Below are 17164 nucleotides of genomic sequence, written 5' to 3'. Positions count from 1 at the left end.
ATTGTTCTTTTTTTGATGCACAGGGAAAATGTAAATGTATTTTGTTTGATTTGATTTTTTGTTGGAAAATATTGTATATTGGCTTCAGGTTCCCTACTGCCTTACTTGCCTTGGACACTGGTTTCATGTCATTGGACACTGGTTTCATACCAATTCACTGTTTTAGGGACCCACCAAGAAACCTTTGAACAGGGCACCCCTCAGTAAAATATTTTAGGCTCCTTTCTCTGCTTCTTTCCTGTCCTCTATTTATTTGTTTCCTTCCCTTCAATCTCTCTGTTCTCTAGCCATTTATTTCTTAAATTTGTCGTGATCAACGTTAGATATAGGATTGGAATGAAGAAGTCTATATAATGAATAAAACTGTGAATATGGATATGGATTAGACAGGCAAGACTTAAAGGCAGGTGGCAGGCAGAACAAGTCCATAAGGCAGACAAGAATTTAGCGCAAGTAAAAGGCAGAACAAGTTCATAAAGAAGTAAATAGTTCAGGGCAGAAGGAAGGCAGAACAAGTCTGTAAGACAGGCAGAAGTCCAGGGCAGATAACAGGAAAATAAGTCCATAAGGCAAACAAAAATTTAGAGCAGGTAGAAAGCAGAATAATCCTGTAAGACAGGCAAGAGTTCATGACAGATGAAAGGCATAACAAGTTCATAAGGAAGGCAACAGTTCAGGGCAGAAGGAAGGCAGAACAAGTCTTTAAAAGAGGCAAAAGTCCATGTCAGATAGCAAGAAAACAAGTCTATAAGGCAGACAAGAATTTATAGCAGGTAGGAGAAAGGACAAGTCTGTTAACAAGAATTCAGGACAGAAAGAACATGTCTCACAGGTAAGAGCTAGTGACGGGCGCGAATTTGAGGCAAAACTGCGTGTTTCGCCGCTGGCAAATAAATTCACAAAATTTCTGTGAAAATTCGCCAGCGAAGTCAGAATTGTTGGCGTCGGAATTGTTAGCGGCATCAATTTTGACACCTGAGAATTGACACTGGCGCAGAATTCACGTTTCGCAAATTTTTCACCCGTTTCGTGGCAAAAAGAAACGGGACAAATTCGCCCATCACTGGTAAGAGCTCATGGCAGGGGAAAGGCAGGACAAGTCCATAGGAAGGAAGGCAGAATAAGTTAAAAGCAGGTAACAGGCAGTTCAAGGCAGGTAACAGGCTGAAGAAGTGTGTAACACAGGTAGCACAAGTCTGTAACCAGTAAGGTATCAGAACCAAGAGATCAGTAACAAGGACAATGTGTCAGGAAGTGTTGAGATTAGAGCACTAGTCTGTGTAGTTTTCCCCAATGTGCATTTTTGTATTCCAGCCTTCTGCTCCCTTTCTTCCGCCCACTTCTTTATTTTCAAGTGTCTTCCATTGAGCTCCTCAGCCTGGTATATCTGGCTACTCCTTTGTATCTTGCCTGATCCCTGCCTTGTTCTCACTTTGGAATTCCTTGCATTGTTCCTGAGCCCTTGTCCTGTTCTCTGCCTTCTTTGTGTTGATCCCCCTGGCTCTGACCTTGGCCTACTATTTGGACTTATGTTGTTCGCTGCCTGTTTGACATCTGGCTCATTTGCTGGACTTACGTAGTGGGTGCCCCTAGGCCCACTGCCATTCATCGCCCCTGTCCCCACCCCTTTATTTGTGCAAATTTTCATCATCTGGACCAGAGCAATGGGGATTGGCGCATGGGAATTTAAAAAATGAATGTAGCTCCAGTGCATCCCCAGTGTTTTTGAACCAATGTGGGTGTGGTTGGGCAGCATGCCTAAGGTGGCCTTTCCACAAATCCGGGCCTGTCTGCCTCTGCTTGCTCATTTCTACAGTTATCGTTTGTGTATTCATTTTGGTTTCCGTTTGCACTGTATGTATTTTTTATTAAACCTCACTTTCACCTTAACATGGTCTCTTAACTCAGTTCAGCCTTTTATGGCTATACTGCTGGTTATCCATTGTTTACGATCTCATCTGCCAACCTCTCCTCAGTTGCGGCCAAGTGTAGCACTATAGTAAAATGAGTGCACCGTTCTCTTTTTATAGGCTCCACTCCCATTACTGTGCTCCGGATGAGACCTTAAATCTTAGGGAGTAAGCCCTTGCAAACGGTGTGGAGGCAGGGTGTAGTGTAACTGTAACTAGATACAGGGTGCAATAATTGGGCACCAGTGGTTCTCATTGCTTAACCATGAACATATTTATTGAGCCAATTACAATCCTCAGTGGAGTGTACATAATAGCAAAGCAGGATCATACAGAAGAATGGATAGGCATATACTCACAGCACCTTTGGTCAGTATCAGTCCCCACAGGGAAGAGAACATACACAGCAGCAATGAAGATACACCCAGCTTTCAGCCTTTTCCATAAGTGGAACCCAGGGGAATTACTACATCCCTAAATCTATACACTTAGTCCTTACTTCTTGGCAATTAGTATCTGGGATCTTAACCCCTCTGACTCTCCTCGTTGGAGCCTTGAGCTGCTCAGCTAAATAGCCTGTCTATCTCTCACTCTAAAGCTGGCCATAGACGGAAAGGTCTGATCGTATGAATTGAGGATTCATTCGATTTTCAGACCGTGTGGGGAGAGTCCCGACATTTTTCGTCTAACGGAGATCAGAGGGAGACTGTCACTAGCTTTGACGGACATAACTTTCGTACGATTGCTGTCAGGGACAGAACATCGGCTGATCTCTTCTTTTGTACTTTATTTGACCGGAATGGTTAGTGGCAGGTCGGGAGATGGGGAAGTCCAATCGTACGTTGATTCGTACGATTGGATCTTTGCGTCTGTGGCCAGAAATTGTTACAATTGGTAAACTCTCATATACCTTCCTGGGGAGGTCACAATCATGATAGGGGACTTAAGGGACAATAAAGGTTGTATATGTAACACAGTTATGAGCTAAGAAAGTTTAACAAAACCACTGTCCCAGATGAAGTGAGGGCAAATGTAGTACTGGCGGCAACAACATTTAATCTGTGAGTTTCTAGAGCAATGAGAAAGGCAAACAGTAAATGCGCCCAATTGCCTTATTTCATCATGAATGGCTTAGAAACAGGTATAGTTACCAGCTTGCACTCCCTGGCTCTCCAAATCGTATATTGCCCGGTGCCCGGCTGAGAAGGCTTCGGAAACCCACAAACTTCAGAGTAAGTAAAAGGGGATCACCCCGAAAGGTTGCATCACGCAAATAAAATACAGCAAGGGTTGTCCCTGCTTGCAACTAAGACCTGTGTGCCGGTGGAATTACTGCCTCCATGGCTTCACAGCAGTGAGCAGTAACACAGTAACATATTTTTAAATGCCTACAAAAACCTTTTCATTTATGGCAGTCCTTTAATTGTACACAGTACATTTTACTGAATGGAAGATCCATGCCGTGCGTTAGGGACAAACAGTTCATCCACACAGGTTGCCGACAAAAAATAATTCATAGAGTTACACTTTAGTAAATGAAACATACCAAATACCTTACATATGCCATTAATGCAGACCTCTCGGCTCTTGTTCCTGTCAAAGCAAGGCGTACCATCAATCACCGCATCAAGGAGTTTATTGGCAAAGTTACCGGTGGAGGACCTGCAGTGCAGCTCACACGGATTCTCTGCACGAAAGACAAACAAGCAGTTTCCTACTCGCATCAATTTATTCCAGTTTTTGTTGAAAAAACTGGAGAATCGAATTTGTTCCATAAACTTGTTAGCATTAAAGTGTAAATTGGACCATGTACAAAAGGCTCATTGGGGAACAGGAGGGCAGTGTGCCAAAAGCAAACAATCGTTGCGAGTCCTTGGAAGTCTGATCATAACCTAATATAATACACAAAAGCCATGAATATCCTGTAAATTATATCCTTATAAACGGTGAGTACTGATGTCATCAGTTATAAACGGTGAGTTCTGATGTCATTTCTGTCACATGACTCATTGAAATTTGTGTATTATAATAAATAAAGTACCCCCAGTTGTAAAATATGAGGATATTAGAAGTTACCTCGGAGTTCCATGACCTGTATAAAAACACTCGGCCTTCGGCCTCGTGTTTTTATATGGTCATGAAACTCCTCGGTAACTTATAATATCCCTATATTTTACAAAAGGGGGTACTTTATTCACTATATTTTATCTGCCCAACACACCTAAGCAATTTTGCATACAAATCTGAGATTGTTTCGGAGTCCTGCTAATTTGCGGCTGTTGTGGTCATTAGTGATGGGTGAAATTCACGAATTTCCCGTGGAATTCGCTAAATGGTGAAAAATTAGCAAAATGCGGATTTTCACGCTGGCGTCAATTCACGGCCATCAAAATTGCCGCTGGTGACAATTCCAACGCCGGCGACAATTTGCTGCATGTTAAAGTGCCCCGGAGTGACAAACAAACAGGTATGTTATCCGGAAGCCCGGAAAGCTCAGAATTACAGAAAAGTTGTCTCTCATGGGGGCAAATTCCATAAGCGGCGCAAATTCACTAGCTACCGCTTTGCCCACTTCGCAACATTTTGGCAGGCGTAAATTCGCTAGGAAAACGCTGATTCCCTAAAATCCTAAATTGAGTCCAGGGCCCTGAACGCTGGCAAAGTTGCGCTAGCGTTGGCTAATTTGCATACGGCAGGAAGTTATAGTTGAAGGGACGTATATGTTGCAGCAAATACATTACACTACACAAGCCCAGGGAAGCTTAATAAAATAAAATAGAGTTGTTATATTGCCCTACAAATGAGCCCAGTGTATAGTTTAAAAGCCATATGTTAGGAAATGTAGGGGGGAACCCGGTTACCCAAAAAAAATTTTTCTTTTGCAGCCTATCACCCTAAAAAAAGGAAAACGCCAGCATTTTTTGGGTCTTTTTCAACTAACAATTGAGGAAGTTCTATCCACTCCATTGCACTTCGTCTGGTCTGAGGTGGCGAAGGCAAGTCTGGTGCAAGAGGTAACGTTCACTAAATAAACGTTCAGCAAAATCCGCATCTTAGTGAATTTGCAGAGTTATGTCCGTTCGCCAGAGTGAAAATTCGCCTGCCATTAGAGTGCGAAGCAACAATATCGTCTATCTCCTTCGCTAGCGAAGTGACACCTGCACCCGTTGTACCGAAATGACGTCACGCTGGCAATTTTTTTTTTTGCTAGCGTTAGTCACTTCGCCATTTAGGGAATCTGCCCCATAGTTTCCATTTTATCCCAATAATCCAAATTTTTAACAATGATTTCCTTTTTCTCTGTAATAATAAAACAGTACCTTGTACTTGATCCAAAGTAAGATATAATTAATGCTTATTGGAGGCAAAACCAGTGAAATAACTTCAAGGCTCCCGGGAGGTCATTTATCAACACTGGGCAAATTTGCCCATTGGCAGTAACCCATGGCATTCGATCAGATTGCTGCATACATTATACTACTTGCAGCTAATCACTGATTGGGTGCTACAGGTAACTGCCCATGAGCAGATTTGCCCAGTGTTGATAAATGAGCCCCCTGGTCTTCAACTCTTTGGTCAGCTATGGTGCCAGCTTACAATGTTGTATGTCTGTGCAAACTCCCCTTCCTGAAGATCTGGTGCATGTGCACCCGTACCCACCATGGTCAGAGGTAAGTTTATACTGTAATCCACAAAACTTATTGATTTATCTTAGTCAAATTCAGGACCCCAGTGCTGCAAGACAGATGTGCTACCATGCTGCTTTAGCTGTCAACCAGAGAGGTCAACAGATCTCTTCAGAATTTTGGAGGCTATAAAACTCTCTTGAATGACCATATCCAGATTTTTTGTGGACAAAATTATCAAAAAATTATAATGTCACCAAAAGAGGTCAATGGAGCTCTTCTAAATCGTTTTGAGGCCAGAGGTCTCCTGCTATCATTGAGCTTCTTGGTGTCTTTACAATCATGCATTTATTATAATCTATATAAATACATGTGCAGATGAGGCAAACACACTTTTTAATATACATTGCATTTCTAGAAGTGCAGTGTCTGATTAAGCAGCGTAGGTGCTGTAGTGTGAAGCCAATTCAGTTGTTTATGTAGCGGGATGTGGAAGCGGCTGCTGGTTACTAGTTTCGGTTAAAAAGAAAATTGGAAATTACTGAACTTGATATGAATATTTACCTAATATTTGCAAATAAACAGAACACAGTGTTCTTCTACGAGGCAGGGTGAGATTTAAAGGCACAGAGCAAAACACTCATTTAAAAGTTTGATTAACTTACATGGATATAGCAGTGTTAGACGTGTCATTTTATACCAGTGCCTAGATGCCACGAATTCTAGGTTCAATGTTTCCTTATTGTATAGCCCTGAAATATGAGGGTGCAACAAAAACTCTAGGCTTGACCAGGAGACAATTTGGAAACCTTTCTTTAGATACAGCAAATTACATAGGCCTATGGTCCACCATTGTTTTTTCGTTTTTATTGTCCGAATTCCATCTGTCACAACCAGTTGACATTGACTTAAATTTACAGGCAGCCCAATTGGTGACAAGTAAATGTCTGGTGTGTTATGGGTCTTAGATAGACATTGCTGTATCTAGGCATAGAACAGGCCTAGATTTCATATCCATGTTCTATATTACCTATACATATAGAACTAGCATTGCTCCATCTAGTGACAGGATTCAATAAATAATTCAAAAATGTGTAAATATTCATGGTTGTGGGATGTTCCTTTATCCTGTCTATGCCCAGGCTACCAAAAGTATCATAACATCTACTTAACAGGTGCTCGTGGCGCCTAAATAATTGTGACCCCAGCGCCATATATAACAAGTAGCAAGAAGAACATGGATTATAATATTTACAATATTTTCCCCATGTTAAATCCAAAAGAAAATAAGGAACCTGTCAATACAAATAAATGGTTTTGATATTACATTACTTACTTCATGGGACCATACCTGTATTGTAAAGAGGAATCCATTGGTACAGTTCATTCTTGTAAGGCACCGTGTTGAATTCCGTGCACTGCATCTCACGGAAGGTAGGATTGTCCTTGAGGCAGGGCTGTATATTACATATCCTGTAGCGCTTTCTTTCTCCTGTACAGTATTTGCCTCCAAATTTGGGCCTGAAATGCAAAACACAAGTTGTTATAATCAGTGCTGTTAAAAAAAGGCTTTTTGGTTCAGGGTGGGACTGGCCTGCTGGAGCGCTGGAGAAGCTCTTGGTGGGACTCTTTCATTTTATCACCACAAAAAGATAGGTACATTCACAAAAAAAACACAAAAAATGGATCGGCCAACATTATGGAAGACTGGACATGCTGCTAAGCCTGCACAGCGCTCCAAGTGCCCATGACACCAATAGAGAAGGAGGATAAGAGACTTCCCATTTTATACCAGCCTTTCTTTAGTGCCAATAGCCAATCCTTCATCCCCATGTAGTCAGTCCCAGAGTTCCCTCCGCTCCCAGCACCTCCCCACAGTCCAGTGCACCCTTTGTTAACCACTTTAGTGACATATAATATGATTCCCCAGGATCGGACTGGACAGACGGGACATCAGGAAAAAACTTGGTGGGCCCTGCTCTTTTGGGCCTTGCTGGGCCAGACCCGCTCCTGCACTTTCTCTTCTTTCAGGTCACAAGGCAACACCGGAAAAATGTATGAGCAAGAGCGCGGGGTGTGTGTGGGGGGGGGGGGGATGCAGGAGGTATATCGAATATCGAAGTCAAAGGATTTAGCGCAGATAGTTCGATCGAACGATCGAAGGATAATTCCTTCGATCGAACGATAAAATCCTTGAATCGAACGATTCAAAGGATTTTAATCCAACGATCGAAGGAATATCCTTCGATCAAAAAAAGTTAGCCAAGCCTATGGGGACCTTCCCCATAGGCTAAGATTGACTTCGGTAGCTTTTAGGTGGCGAACTAGGGCGTCGAAGTTTTTTTTAAAGAGACAGTACTTCGACTATCGAATGGTCGAATAGTCGAACGATTTTTAATTCGAATCCTTCGATTCGAAGTCGTAGTCGAAGGTCGAAGTAGCCCATTCGATGGTCGAAGTAGCCTAAAAAAAACTTTGAAATTCGAAGTTTTTTACCTTCGAATCCTTCACTCGAAGTTAGTGAATCAGCCCCTAAGACTCCCTAAAATGCCTCCAGGTAAGCTGTACAATTTCCCTGGGTTGGGCTATGGAAGCTACAGTTGGAAGCACAGTATAATGTTTTAGAAATGTAAGTGCAGTTTCCAATTAGAAGTCTAGTTTCTTAGAAACAGATCCAGAAAACAGAACCACACCTCCTCCTTAGGAAATTATTAAACCATTTTTATTTCAAGCCATGGAATAAAAATAAAATGTTAATAATTTTCTATGGCGGAGATGCGGTTCTGTTTTCTGGATCTGTTTATAATATTCACTGTTCCTTCGCTCCCCCATCCTCTGTTACGGACAGAAATTAAAGCCCATGGGCGTATGTGAAATCGACGCGACTGTAGTAGTTCAATGCTGTAGGTATATATCGTTTCTTAGAAAACTCATAGTTTCACAACTATTGTAAAAGCTGATGGAAGAAGCTTGACGTTGCGCTCCCCTATCAGTTAAAGGAGAACTAAACCCTAAAAATGAATATGGCTAAAAATGCCATGTTTTATATACTGAACTTATTGCACGAGGCTAAAGTTTCAGCTTGTCAATAGCAGCAATGATCCAGGACTTCAAACTTGTCACAGGGGGTCACCATCTTGGAAAGTGTCTGTGACACTCACATGCTCAGTGGGCTCTGAGCAGCTGTTGAGAAGCTAAGCTTAGGGCTCGTCACTAATTATCCAGCAGAAAATGAGCTTCCCCTGTAATATAAGCTGATGCTACAGGTTTGCTGATTATTAAATTCTGATGCTAATTGCACTGGTTTCTGTGCTGCCATGTAGTAATTATCTGTATTAATTACTAATCAGCCTTATATTGTGACATTTCGATTCTATGTGTACTGTATATTGTGAGTGGGTCCCTAAGCTCAGTAAGTGACAGCAGCACAGAGCATGTGCAGTGAATCAGCAGAAAAGAAGATGGGGAGCTACTGGGGCATCTTTGGAGACACAGATCTTTACTGCTAAAGGGCTGTGGTTGCCTTGGGCTGGTACAGAAGCACAAAACATACAACATTTCTAGCTACTTCTTTAGTTAGGCTTTAGTTCTCCTTTAATGACATCTGTGATGCTATTTTACCTGACACTGCATATCTGACACTGGAATTTACTCTCTGAGTATTATACCAAGGAAAGCTTGAGATACAAAGCAGCCAGAGTAAAGTATTGCATATAGCAAAGGAAGAATAATATGTTGTTTGTATAGATTCATCCAAAAGGTGTACAATGGGAATGTCAGGTTATGTAAGTGCTAAGATACATCAGACTAGAGAATCAAACTCAATAGCGCAACAATAAGCTGTTTTTCATAGTTAAAGTTGTTCTATTTGTAATCCAGAGTCAGCAAGTCAGTAAGCAATATATATTGCTTATTTCAGTATTTTTTTCTCCTATTGTAAAGGAAAATATATACAGTAATTACAGTTGTGTACAAAGCCAATTACTCAGCTACAACCAAAAAGTATTGTAAAAGTGTTTGGACTATCCAGGCCAACAGGGTTAACAACCAGCTAGTATACTAGATCTATACATGGCTTACACCGGACTCTAACACTTAAGGCAGAGCCTCCACAAAGTGGAAGAAATGAAGGTGCGTGTAGTGCAACTACAACTTCTACATGCTACTATGCTTTAACCAATGAAGAAATGGGTGCCATGAGGTTCTTGCAAATCAAACAGAACAAAATAACTTTATTTGTCAGAGACAAATGATCCACAGGTTACTTACATTAGTAAAGAGGCATTTGCAGAATATATAGGCACACTGCTCAGACAGTATATCAGAGGCAGATGCAGGTGCATTCCCTGAGGATGTAGTCAAGGCAGTACAGCACCTCCAGGCAGAAATACCTCACACGTGGTCTGGATCTCACCCAGTGGAGGGGTCAGGGAGGAGAAGCTAAAGCCTGACACCGTATCCACTGTGTCCCTTCACTGTAGGCAAATCTTACAGCCTGGGAAGCTACTCCCTGCTACACCTCCTTGATGGAGCACAAAGCTGATCTTTCTATCTTCCCTCACTCTCCTAGAGAGTACTATATCAATTATACAGTATTCCTGCCACTCACTAGCCTCATTCATGGGGTCCCTGCTCCCTGACTTCCACACTAGAGGTTCAGGTCCCTCTAGGGCAAACTGGCTTTACTGGGCCTTGTTGTACCCAGGCTCCCAGGAAACATCCAACTGGATCAGACACCAGAAGCCAAAGAGGAAGATCCACTCACTATACCAAAGTGTGACAGAAGGTGTTCACAGCACCTCTTGGCCAATTAACTGGGATATGTAAATTACAAGTAGATACATGGCATCTGCCCAGCAACTAGAGAGATCAGGAAGTATAAGGATTTAAAGCCATAGGGGCATATTAACCCTATGGGTCCCTACAGTATCATTACAAATACAACTGTCTTTAAGGAGAGGGGGATAATAGTCTCTGGGAAGGGAGTGTGATTGTGGGATAGCAGGTATAGTAGGGAGAGAAGGTGTCTATAGTAACAGTGGATAATAGTCTCTGGGAAGGGAGTGTGACTGTGGGATAGCAGGTATAGTAGGCAGAGATGGTGCCTATAGTAACAGTGGGATAATAGTCTCTGGGAAGGGAGTGTGACTGTGGGATAGCAGGTATAGTAGGGAGAGATGGTGCCTATAGTAACAGTGGATAATAGTCTCTGGGAAGGGAGTGTGACTGTGGAATAGCAGGTATAGTAGGGGGAGATGGTGCCTATAGTAACAGTGGGATAATAGTCTCTGGGAAGGGAGTGTGACTGTGGGATAGCAGGTATAGTAGGGAGTGATGGTGCCTATAGTAACAGTGGATAATAGTCTCTGGGAAGGGAGTGTGACTGTGGGATAGCAGGTATAGTAGGGGGAGATGGTGTCTATAGTAAGAGTGGGATAATAGTCTCTGGGAAGGGACTGTGGCTGTGGGATAGCAGGTATAGTAGGGAGAGATGGCGCCTATAGTAACAATGGATAATAGTCTCTGGGAAGGGAGTGTGACTGTGGGATAGCAGGTATAGTAGGGAGAGATGGTGCCTATAGTAACAGTGTGATAATAGTCTCTGGGAAGGGAGTGTGACTGTGGGATAGCAGGTATAGTAGGGAGAGATGGTGCCTATAGTAACAGTGGATAATAGTCTCTGGGAAGGGAGTGTGACTGTGGGATAGCAGGTATAGTAGGCAGAGATGGTGCCTATAGTAACAGTGGGATAATAGTCTCTGGGAAGGGAGTGTGACTGTGGGATAGCAGGTATAGTAGGGAGAGATGGTGCCTATAGTAACAGTGGATAATAGTCTCTAGGAAGGGAGTGTGACTGTGGGATAGCAGGTATAGTAGGGAGTGATGGTGCCTATAGTAACAGTGGATAATAGTCTCTGGGAAGGGAGTGTGACTGTGGGATAGCAGGTATAGTAGGGGGAGATGGTGTCTATAGTAAGAGTGGGATAATAGTCTCTGGGAAGGGACTGTGGCTGTGGGATAGCAGGTATAGTAGGGAGAGATGGCGCCTATAGTAACAGTGGATAATAGTCTCTGGGAAGGGAGTGTGACTGTGGGATAGCAGGTATAGTAGGGAGAGATGGTGCCTATAGTAGAAGTGGGATAATAGTCTCTGGGAAGGGAGTGTGACTGTGGGATAGCAGGTATAGTAGGGAGAGATGGTGTCTATAGTAACAGTGGGATATAGTCTCTGGGATGGGAAGGGATTGTGGCTGTGGGATAGCAGGTATAGTAGGGAGAGATGGTGCCTATAGTACAGTGGATAATAGTCTCTGGGAAGGGAGTGTGACTGTGGGATAGCAGGTATAGTAGGGAGAGATGGTGCTATAGTAACAGTGGATAATAGTCTCTGGGAAGGGAGTGTGACTGTGGGATAGCAGGTATAGTAGGGAGAGATGGTGCCTATAGTAACAGTGGATAATAGTCTCTGGGAAGGGAGTGTGACTGTGGGATAGCAGGTATAGTAGGGAGAGATGGTGCCTATAGTAACAGTGGATAATAGTCTCTGGAAGGGAGTGTGACTGTGGGATAGCAGGTATAGTAGGGAGAGATGGTGCCTATAGTAACAGTGGATAATAGTCTCTGGGAAGGGAGTGTGACTGTGGGATAGCAGGTATAGTAGGGAGAGATGGTGCCTATAGTAACAGTGGATAATAGTCTCTGGAAGGGAGTGTGACTGTGGGATAGCAGGTATAGTAGGAGAGATGTGCCTATAGTAACAGTGGATAATAGTCTCTGGGAGGATGTGACGTGGATAGCAGTTGTAGGAGAGATGGTGCTATAGTAACAGTGGATATAGTCTCTGGAAGGGATGTGCTGGGATAGCAGTATAGTAGGAGAGATGGTGCTATAGTAAAGTGGATATAGTCTCTGGGAAGGGAGTGTGACTGTGGGATAGCAGTATAGTGGGAGAGATGGTGCTATAGTAACAGTGGATAATAGTCTCTGGGAAGGGAGTGTGACTGTGGGATAGCAGGTATAGTAGGGAGATGGTGCCTATAGTAACAGTGGATAATAGTCTCTGGAAGGAGTGTGACTGTGGATAGCAGTATAGTAGGGAGAGATGGTGCCTATAGTAACAGTGGATAATAGTCTCTGGAAGGAGTGTGACTGTGGGATAGCAGGTATAGTAGGGAGAGTGTGATTTGGAAATAGTCCTGGGGTTATTATAGCAGGTAGTAGGAGAGTGTCTATATAAAGGTAAGTTCTGAGATGTGACTGGGGATGCGTTATAGGAGAGTGTCCTATAGTAACAGTGGATATAGTTTGAGGAGTGTGACGTGGATAGCAGGTATAGTGGAGAGATGTCTATAGTAACAGTGGATAATAGTCTCTGGAAGGATGTGACTGTGGGATAGCAGGTATAGTAGGGAGAGATGGTGCCTATAGTAACAGTGGATAATAGTCTTGGGAAGGAGTGTGACTGTGGGATAGCAGGTATAGTAGGGGAGAGTCTATAGTAAAGTGGATAATAGTTCTGGAAGGGATGTGCTGTGGATAGCAGGTATGTAGGGAGAGATGGTGCTATAGTAACAGTGGATAATAGCTCTGGAAGGAGTGGACTGTGGATAGCAGTATAGTAGGGAGAGATGGTGCTATAGTAAAGGGATAATAGTCTCTGGGAAGGGAGGTGACTTGGATAGCAGGTATAGTAGGGAGAGATGGTGCTATAGTAACAGTGGATAATAGTCTCTGGAAGGGAGTGGCTGTGGATAGCAGTATGTAGGAGAGATGGCTATAGTAATGAAATATTCTGAAGGATTGACTGTGGTAGAGTATAGTAGGGAAGATGGTGCTATATAACAGTGGATATATCTCTGGAGGAGTGACTGGATAGCAGGTATAGTAGGGAAGATGTGCTATAGTAACAGTGGAATATCAGGTTTGTAACTTGTGAATGGCTAATAAAGTGATTTTCTGGTGATGGATAGGGAGAAAATTCTTGTAACTTTATCTGGAATGTATGTGACAAATGTAGGAGAGATGGTGCTATAGACAGTGGATAATAGTCTTGGAAGGAGTGTGACTTGGATAGCAGGTTATGGGAAGAGTGCTATAGTACAGTGGAATGTCTGGGAAGGGTGGACTGTGGGATAGCAGGTATAGTAGGGAGATGTGCTATATAAAGTGATAATAGTCTTGGAAGGGTGTGCTGTGTGCAGGTATAGGAGAGATGGGCCATAGTACAGTGATATAGTCTCTGGAGAGTGTGACTGTGGAAGCAGTATAGTAGGAGAGTGGTGCCTATAGTAAATGAGATTATGTGGAAGAGGTATAGTAAAGGATATGCTTAGTAAGGGGATATGCTTGGGAAGGAGTGGGGGGATGCAGGTAAGGGGAAATGAGGGGTGTCTATAGTAAAGTGGTAATAGTCCTGGGAAAGAGTTGATGTGGGGATAGCAGGTATAGTAGGGAGAGATGGTGCCTATAGTAAAGGGGATAATAGTCTCTGGAAGGAGTGTGACTGTGGGATAGCAGGTATAGTAGGGAGAGATGTGCTATAGTAACAGTGGATAATAGTCTCTGGAAGGAGTGTGACTGTGGGATAGCAGGTTATGGGGTGGGAGATGGTATAGTCCAGGAGGAGTGTCTTGGAAGGGTATGTGGGGAGATGGTTATAGTAGGATAATAGTTCTGGGAAGGGATTGACTGGGGATGAGGTATAGTAGGGGAGATGGTGTATAGTAACAGTGGATAATAGTCTGGAGGGATGTGCTTGGGATAGCAGGTATAGTAGAGATGTGCTATAGTAACAGTGATAATAGTCTCTGGGAAGGGAGGTGATGGGGATAGCAGTATAGTAGGGAGAGATGGTGCTATATACTTGGAAGGAGTGTAGGGGATGGATGTGGGAGAGTCTGTAAAGTGGAATGTCTTGGAAGGGATTGTCTTGGAAGGTATGTGGGTGAGATGGGAAGTCAGTAAAGGATAATTCTGGAGGAGTGTGACTGTGGGATAGCAGGTATAGTAGGAGAGATGGTTATAGTACAGTGGATAATAGTCTCTGGAAGGGATGTGACTGTGGGATAAGGTATAGGGAGAGATGGTTTAAGTAACAGTGGATATAGTTCTGGAAGGGAGTGTGACTGTGGATAGCAGGTATAGTAGGGAGAGATGGTGCTAAGTAAGTGGATAATAGTCTCTGGGAAGGGAGTGTGACTGTGGGATAGCAGGTATAGTAGGGGGATGGTGCTTAGTAAAGTGGAAATAGTCCTGGAAGGGAGTGGCTGTGGGTACAGGTATAGTAGGAGAGATGGTGCTATAGTAACAGTGGATAATAGTCTCTGGGAAGTGAGTGTGACTGTGGGATAGCAGGTATAGTAGGGAGAGATGGTGCCTATAGTAACAGTGGATAATAGTCTCTGGGAAGTGAGTGTGACTGTGGGATAGCAGGTATAGTAGGGAGAGATGGTGTCTATAGTAACAGTGGATAATAGTCTCTGGGAAGGGAGTGTGACTGTGGGATAGCAGGTATAGTAGGGAGAGATGGTGTCTATAGTAACAGTGGGATAATAGTCTCTGGGAAGGGAGTGTGACTGTGGGATAGCAGGTATAGTAGGGAGAGATGGTGCCTATAGTAACAGTGGGAATATCAGGTTTGTACTTTGTGCAACATTAAGGCTAATAAAATGATGAATTTTCTGCTGATGGAAATGGGACAGAACCCATTGCTTTTGTAACCTTTTTACTCCATGACATGCTATGTGCACAACATGATAGTTTTGCATAGCTACAGTGAGAACTGCATCTCTCATCGTTATACAATACCTTTCACAGAGCATAAAAACATCAAGGTCAATATGATGAATGAGGTGCATATGTAAGAAACCCTAGATCACCTAACAATGTCATTGGTGGTTATTTACAAATGTTGCAAATTATCTTGTCTGCCATTCCATAAATGAATGACAAATGATAAATGGATATTCTTGTCAAAAATGAATCACAATCTGTCCAAAATGCTCAAATGTGTTTACTGTAGGATATGTGTCCCATTTTTAAAGATAAAGAGGTTCATGCATATTCCTTACTGTGCCCAGAGGCAAATCAGACCTGCAATAGTCAAGATCCACTGGAGGAATGTAATAAGAGGTGCAAAGTTTGCCCAGGTGTAGTAACCCATAGAAACCAATCTTGTTTCTGCTATTCAAAATGGAATTGACAGGAACTATCTGGGGTTTAGGTTTGATTGTGTGTTCTGTGCATTATCATACCTTTATTTAAACTTTAATTACTCAAGGTAACCCCCCCCCCCCCACCAGCCATGGAAGGCATATTGAGTCTTTTATTTTCTTATAGCTTAATACATTTCACATGAAGGAAAGGGAACACATTGTTTTTATATGCACAGAACATATTTGCATTAATGCATGAGTGGGAGCTTTAATACTATTTCCCTAGGCTGAAAACGGCAATAGGAAATCAACCTTCATATTATCTTTGTTATATAAGTTGTCTGTGTGTGTTTGTTAAGCAATAAGCATAGACATGGCCCTAAAAGAGGAATTATATACAGGTGTCAGCGACCTCTAGACTATTTGCTTAGCAGTCGTTAGAATATCCAGGGATGTCTGTTCTGGAAATGTACAGAACATACCTTGTGCCTAGGGCAGAGACACACGTGAAGATTCGGGGGGGTTTGAGTTGACTGGCGAAAAATCGCCTCCTCTTCGGGCAACTAATCTCCACAAACTACCTTCCTGCGGCTAGAATTTAAATCGCCGGTGCCATGAGCCCTTAGTTTTCCGAAGTCACCTCACCAGGAACTTCGAACGACATTGGAAAACGTAGCGATCCGAGTGCCATCCCGGCGGCAATTTAGATTATAGCTGGCAGGAAGGCATTGCGTGGAGATTAGTCGCCCGAAGAAGAGGCGATTTGTCACTGGTTGACTAATCTCCCCAAATCTCCACGTGTGTCTCTGCCTTTAAACAGGTTTTCCTTCTTTTATTTTCTTCTTGAACCAATATACAGTATACTACACAAGTACAATATGTACTTACTGCGGATTATTACAGTTCCTTTCTGCGCTCTCCACCCCAGCACCACACGTTCTTGAACAGTGGGACCAGGGGGTCCATGCTCCCCATCCTCCATTTATCGTTTGTGGGGTTGTTCCGACAGTAATGCATTTGCCATTGAAGCACCACTGGAAAGACAAAATTAACAGAACATAATACTTATTATTCTCCATTGAAAGTTCATAAAAGGAAGTGTCCAACCTGAAAGCTCAACACATATTTGCCAGTCTCATGGCAATTGTTGTCCACCGGAACACAGATAGATGGGGAAAATGAAAGAGTATCTTTGAATGAAAGCCTGATCCAAGTTGATCCAAGTACTCCTGGACCTTCTTTGAAATGGCAGGATAGCAGGTTTTGCCATTAATGCAGCTCGTTCAAAAGACAATAATACTCTTAATATTTCTTGTTTTAAGATGGACAAATTTTCTCACCTTGTTCCCTATGATGTTCTCATTCTTGCTCTTAGATCTCTGGTTCCTTATTGCTCCACACCATTTCTATTGCTGTGTCCACCTCATTAAAACTACATTTACTTTTTTTTTGTCCCCTGTGCATCTCAATCAGC

General features: G+C 42.8%; 1 protein-coding gene across 2 annotated transcripts in view; it reads right to left on the bottom strand.

Annotated features, from left to right (window-relative positions):
• The window catches only part of adamts12.L (ADAM metallopeptidase with thrombospondin type 1 motif 12 L homeolog), a 352590-nt gene that overhangs the window by 109857 nt on the left and 225569 nt on the right, over positions 1–17164 (bottom strand). For both annotated transcript variants that reach the window (XM_018266523.2, XM_018266519.2), the window contains exons 11-13: positions 16579–16724; positions 6888–7057; positions 3464–3597 (exon numbers count right to left, since the gene is read on the bottom strand). In XM_018266523.2, coding sequence (XP_018122012.1) covers positions 3464–3597; positions 6888–7057; positions 16579–16724 — 450 coding nt within the window. The remainder of the gene's footprint in view (positions 1–3463; positions 3598–6887; positions 7058–16578; positions 16725–17164) is intronic.

Source organism: Xenopus laevis, chromosome 1L (genome assembly GCF_017654675.1).
Source record: "Xenopus laevis strain J_2021 chromosome 1L, Xenopus_laevis_v10.1, whole genome shotgun sequence".
NCBI lineage: Eukaryota > Metazoa > Chordata > Amphibia > Anura > Pipidae > Xenopus > Xenopus laevis.
Note: the sequence above shows the minus strand (reverse complement) of the source record. Positions and strands in the feature narration are given on the sequence as shown.